Here is a 6,000-nt window from a genome sequence, read left to right as displayed (position 1 = left end):
CGGGGTGAATTTGGGCGGTGCAAATGAGTAAAGTGAAATACACATAGATCTGACATCAACCTCTGTCTTTGAGAGTGTTCTATTGATAACTGTGAATGCTCGGTCCCGATTTAACTCCTACAGTGTGGCCTCTCAGGTCGTGTCCGACTATTGGGTCGTACAGGGTGAGAACTTAAATCATGAACTTTGATTGTGCGATGTAAACGGTTCAGTCCTACAGTCTGAGCTGACATCCCACAATGACTTTCATACAATGGTACAGTGTACGTCGTGCTTAAGCCTTCTGGTCCTCTCAAATCCTTCAATAGTTCTCTCTCCCATCTGGCACTTTCATTCACAGAAGTGTAAATGCAGCTTTTAACTCAACTCCTTTGTTTCTTTGTATCCTTTCATTTTATTTCACATAATGTGACACACGCTTCTCTCTGCTTTCCAGAGGCCTTTTTGTTTTGTTGACTCATAGCACAAGGACAGAGGTGTAGCCACAACTTTCATTTGTTTTCTTTTTATTTAAAGACTAATGCAGAGAATCAGATTCTACAGGGCCATATCATAACCAAAAGAAAGAAAAAACATTTACAGAAGGTTCACCAGTTCATCTACATCCATCAGAACCCTTTGTCAGTATCATGGAACTACCGACACATTCCTGTGTACTGTGTGTGTGTGTGTGTGTGGGTATGTGGGTCTGTCTGAAAGTGTGTATGTCCATATGTGTACAGTCTCACTCTATTTCTCGTAGTCTAATCAACGTTTGTGCTTTAGAAAATTAGTTTTTTTTTATTACATTTCAGTGAAAATCAGAACATATTTTGCTTGATAAAAATACAAGAAAAAACTCCAGTAGGTATCTAGGAATAACAAAAGACTCAATGTTGAAAAGCAAGTGCTGCTGAGAACTGCAATGGACCTTGCATTAAACATGAAATAAAATGAGTGATGTGCCTACAAATGTGATATTTACATGATCGCTCTGCATATGACTGTGAAGGTAAAAGTTGGAAGCTCATGATTGCACTGTGCCTCATATTTCACATTCTCTCTCTGGAGCAGTAAATGTAGCAAAACCAGACCTGGCTTTAAAAAAGATTTGCAAATGGTCTACAGCATTTGTTCGATCCTGCTTCATGTACAAGATAGGGTCTTAGCAAAGATATTCCCAACAGAAATGTGTACAAAATTCACTGTTTTTCCCCCATCAAAGTCAACACTAGCTGGTGCTCCCTGTAATATAGCTTCGGATAGCAGAACAGAAACAAAATGATCCATTTAGCAAAAAAGTACATTTTCACCAGCCTCCATCTTTGTAATGACAAACAAGCTCAAGAACTGAACAGAAATGTTGTTAACAAGGTGATCTTGTTACAGTTTTTGCTCCTTTTTTTTCCCTTCGTTCCATCACTTTATTGCATGTCTCTGGAGAAATAGTGCAATCAACAATGAAAGCAATTTTCCCTTCAACCACCTACAAATCCAAAGCGCAAACAAAAGTGATAATCCACTGTTTTTTCTTTGATGACACCCTGTATAGCCATGTTTGAATGAAAAAAAAAAAAACAATAACGCTGATGTGTGCGCAGCTGATATAAAAGCTAAGCTTTTTTCTTTTTTCTTTTTTTTTATAATAGCTTGTAAATCTGAAACACAATGGTCAGGGAGAGAAGGTCGATGATGTGGTTCAAAGCTGTCCTTGCATAGCACGAAGCTGACTACATAAATGTAATGTTATTGTTCTGCTAAATGTGCAAAATGCATAACAATAGGTTGATAATACAAACAAATATTCATCATCATCTTAGCTAATATTTTCAATAATAGAATCAAATACTGTATGCTTTAAGTATTTTACATATGTATATAGAGTTTTTCTTCATGATAATCAACATACATACAATAGTTTAGAATTCAAATATCTTTATACAACTCTTCACCCTGAACTATACAGTTCCTTGACCCTCTACCTGCAGATTAAGTGGCTGTTTACAGTGGACGACTTGCAAAGGTTTGCAAAGACATCCACCATAACGGGAAAAAGGTTCATAATGATAATGCAAATAATAACAATAGCAACAACCTCCAACCTCCCTTTCGTTTTCCCTCTGGGGTTTGCTTGATCTCTTCACCTCAGCGCACAAACACACAGAGAATCCTGCAAGTTTCCTAGATGCCTTTTGGCCTGTTCAGTGCCCTGTAAAACATATTCAAAAGAAGCACGCCCACAACTCATAATGCAATACAATGCACCCCCCACTCTCTGGCAAGAAATGTCGAGGAATAGGAGCCAAAGGTTTTCGGAACTCAGGATGGACACACGACGTGATGACTCTTGGTCTAAATAGCTCCTGGATTCCCATGTAAAGTACACAAATAAAACCACGAGGATGAGATGGGTTAATGTAAAGCTACAATGGATATTTTCCCCCAAACTGAGTGTCAGGTTCAGGTCCTAAGATAAGCCCTTGCTAAGTAATATTGCTACATTAACGTAATCTAAAATGGACTGTTCAGAAACCTCAACATGCCACGTCAGAGAAGAAGCATTTCCTTTAAAAGTGTGTTAATATGTTCAAAGAAAAAAAAAAGAGCAAGCAATGTCTAAGACAAAACAAACAAAAGCATTCTTTTCACATTTGCGTTAGGTTCTGTTGGTTTGTTTTTTTTATCTCGGAAGAGGGATTGACATCATGCTACAAAAATATATTCATCTTCGTCACTATCGTAGAACTACAAGACAAGTCCTCTGTGCGAAACACAGCGCCGGCTAAAGCAAGATTACAGTGCCCCTTCAAGTCAATGTCCCCCCTCTCTCTCTCTCTCTCTCTCTCTCTTAGTCTCGTTCTGTCCCTGTCTCTCGCTGTTGCTCACCGACAAGCAGCAACAAATGAGTCCAAACGGGCATGTGATACTGAAGGCAGTGTAGCTGGTACTTTCTGAGTGTTATACGTCTCAATTTTTTGACCAAAAAAAAATAGAAAAAAGGGAACTATGGTAAATTAAGGATTTGGGGACACAGTGGGATGGAAAACACAGATGCGCCATCAATCAACAAAGTAGCAGCCAATCAAAGCTTCGACTCTGAAAATGGAAAAGGCACTTCTCCCCCGACTCATTGTGCCCCGCCCCTTTTTAAGCGAAGCTAAGCGTACTTTGCTTTAAATGGCGCTTTTGGCGAATGAGGCCCCCACCGTTGATAAAAACAACACAATATGTAAATAATGAGTGTTCTCATACTATATATTTAAAATGCACTCCAGGATTCGAGATTATTATTTTTTTTTACATTCTTACTCATTGCTAGCCAATCTCAGTTTTCACTGTTGTATATGTTGTCGTCGTTGCTGTTGTTGCCGTCAGTGTGTGACACGCAGACACACATTGGAATAATTTGAACTTCAGTGTGAGAGCAGCTTTTGAATGGAATGCTAACGTGGCAAGAAACAGTCACTTAAGCATGAATAAGACCAGTTTATACTTTAAAAGAATGTAACATAAACATAAACAAAAATAAATAGAGTTTACTCAATAAACATAGCCTTTAGTTACACTCTGCAAAGCTTCAACATAATATCGACATCTCTAACTCTTGGTAATATTTACAACGCTGTGAAAAAAATTAAGAATATTTTCAATGCTGAGCTCAGAGATGATAGATTTTTTTTTTTACCCTAAATAAATGGTGTGTCCACTGAGACATGTTTTATTGCTATTGCAGAAACCCCTAAAGTATTTTTAAGGATGAAATAATTAATCTAACACCTACAGAGAATTGAAGACATTTTGACAGAGACTTAGCGTAGCATCTTGCTGCTCATATCAAATGAACTGAGCTTTCTTTGAATTTTTGAATAAATAAAACATAAATAATAGGATGCCCTGACCATGCATATACACAAGTGCCTTTTTTACCGTGTCTGTGATTCCATGTTTTAAATCAAGTTGAAACAAAGGAAAACAAACATAGAAACAAAAGCCCCTAAACAAGTGTGGGCCATGTGCAGTTGTAGAATAGCATTCTCTTGGCTATATATTTATAGTAGCATTTTCTTAGTAGCATCATCTGAGACCTGAACAACACCCTTTCAGAAATCGGTTTCCTTATCTTTCTTTTTTTTTTTCTCTATTAAGTTTTTTTCAAAGTCAAACTTTAGGTAAACATAGAAGCAATGCAACAACTGGGAATTCAAACCAGCATGGACACCATGTTTGTCTGAAAATAAACACCTGTTTTGAGGAGAAATAAGAAAGAAAATGAAAAAAAAGAAGAAAAATTACAGTTATAATTTAATAAAAGGAATTAAACATGGATTAGTGTGGATTCATCCCCTGCAATTTGGGCTTCTTATTCAAGTAGGTTGCCCAGTAGACCAAGTTAAAGGTTCCAAAGAGCAGTGGGAAGGCTATTCTGGCGATCCTGTCTATCTTGCTCACACTGTTAAAGGTCTTCTTGGCCTCTGGAGGCTTGGGCTTTGGCTCCTCCTTGGGCTCAGTTGGAGGGGGCGGGGCGCTTTTGGCAATAGTGGCCAATCCAGGGTCCCTGGCAATATTGGGGGCGAATGCTGTAGCAGTGGCAGCTGGGTAGGCTGTGGTGTTGTTCTTCTTCAGGAGGGACTCCTTCTTCTTCTTTTGCTGGTTTTGTTTGTTGGGGGGAAAATTAAAAGGATAGAGGTCAGAGCTTTAAGAGACCCTTTTAATTTATTTCTAAAGCTTACTGATGTGAGGGTTGAGTAGCAGGGGTGGAGCAGGGATTTTAAAAGTGCGGGTGTTCTAATGCTAGTATATTACCACCCTCTAGCAAATCAACACATTCTGTTTCATTTAATGTCCAATAACTAATGTTAGCTGACACATCATGCAACAAGACAAAGTTACAAAAGATAATTAGACACTAACTTTATGAACATCCATTGTGAGTAACCCTGTTAGCTCTAAAAACGAGATTCAAAACTACTCTTTGTGATGCTTTTATTTTGCTTTTCTTATTGCCTTATGCCTCAGTCTCTTTATTTCAGGTCTTCAAATATAACGTGCTTTTATTTTGAAAAACTGCAAAGGGGACATCCGCTACATTGTAAAGTTACGGGAGTAAATAAATACAGCTAAAATAACAACCAAGAGGAAAACATTTTACACTTACGTGATTTTGTTAGGTGGATATATCTTAAAAACATCTGTTTGGGTGACTAACTCTCTTTCAGAAGGATGCTACATGTTGTGAATGTATCCATTTGTTAGCTCTGAGCACTGACTCAGCCCGTGATGAGTGACAGGAGGATTACTGCCAAATGCACGTAACTTTACCGTGCTTCAACTGTAACAGTGTAAACAGCTATGATTGGCTTAATTGTCGCTTAATAAATCTTACTTGACCAATAGGTTTTAATCAATGACTCCACTGGTAAAAAGTGTGGGGCATGAAATTACGTTTCAGTGAAAGTGTGGGTGTTACACCCACGGGTGAGACGCGCCTGTTGAGTAGTAATAATAGCTTATTTAAAGTGTACCGCGACGATTTTGCCAATTATTCTTACACAGACTGTTTCACAGTTCCATTCAGAATCATGGTGAAAAAACTTAATGTGAGGGACTTTTTAATTCAAAAACAGCTGGGCTATAACAGAGTGTGGATCTGCTAACTACAGCAGAGAGAGACAAGTGGAGCAGAAAGCACAAGATGAACACTTAACTATTAATGTTCATGTCATGTTACTCAAATTGTATTTTCAATGAGATGAGCTGGCAACAACAAAAAATGTGTTTCCTGCTTTGCCTCGCTCTCTTAGAGGTTAAGTGCTCACTCTCCTCTTGAATGACTCTTTGATCCATAAATACAAATAAATAATTTGTAGATTTATATTTGTGTCCAGTCTTTCCCTGTCCTGTCCTTTGTTCATAATTTAACTGGAGGCATTATTGAGGCAGTCATGTGTCATTTCTTCTTGTAGGAAACCACATTTTGTCAAATTGCTGTCAATTCTTGCATCTACTAGAATAACTAAACAA

The 6,000-nt window shown here is 38.0% G+C and overlaps 1 protein-coding gene across 4 annotated transcripts in view; it reads right to left on the bottom strand.

Annotated features, from left to right (window-relative positions):
• Positions 1-489: 489 nt before the first annotated feature.
• gabra1 (gamma-aminobutyric acid type A receptor subunit alpha1) overlaps positions 490-6,000 on the bottom strand; it is a 31,678-nt gene continuing 26,167 nt past the window's right edge. For all 4 annotated transcript variants that reach the window (XM_061055136.1, XM_061055137.1, XM_061055139.1 and 1 more), the window contains exon 10: positions 490-4,626. In XM_061055136.1, coding sequence (XP_060911119.1) covers positions 4,306-4,626 — 321 coding nt within the window. In that variant the 3' untranslated portion in view covers positions 490-4,305. The remainder of the gene's footprint in view (positions 4,627-6,000) is intronic.

Source organism: Labrus mixtus, chromosome 14 (assembly GCF_963584025.1).
Source record: "Labrus mixtus chromosome 14, fLabMix1.1, whole genome shotgun sequence".
Taxonomy (NCBI): Eukaryota; Metazoa; Chordata; class Actinopteri; order Labriformes; family Labridae; genus Labrus; species Labrus mixtus.
The sequence above is the reverse complement of the archived record's forward strand: the minus strand, read 5'-3'. Positions and strand labels throughout refer to the sequence as shown.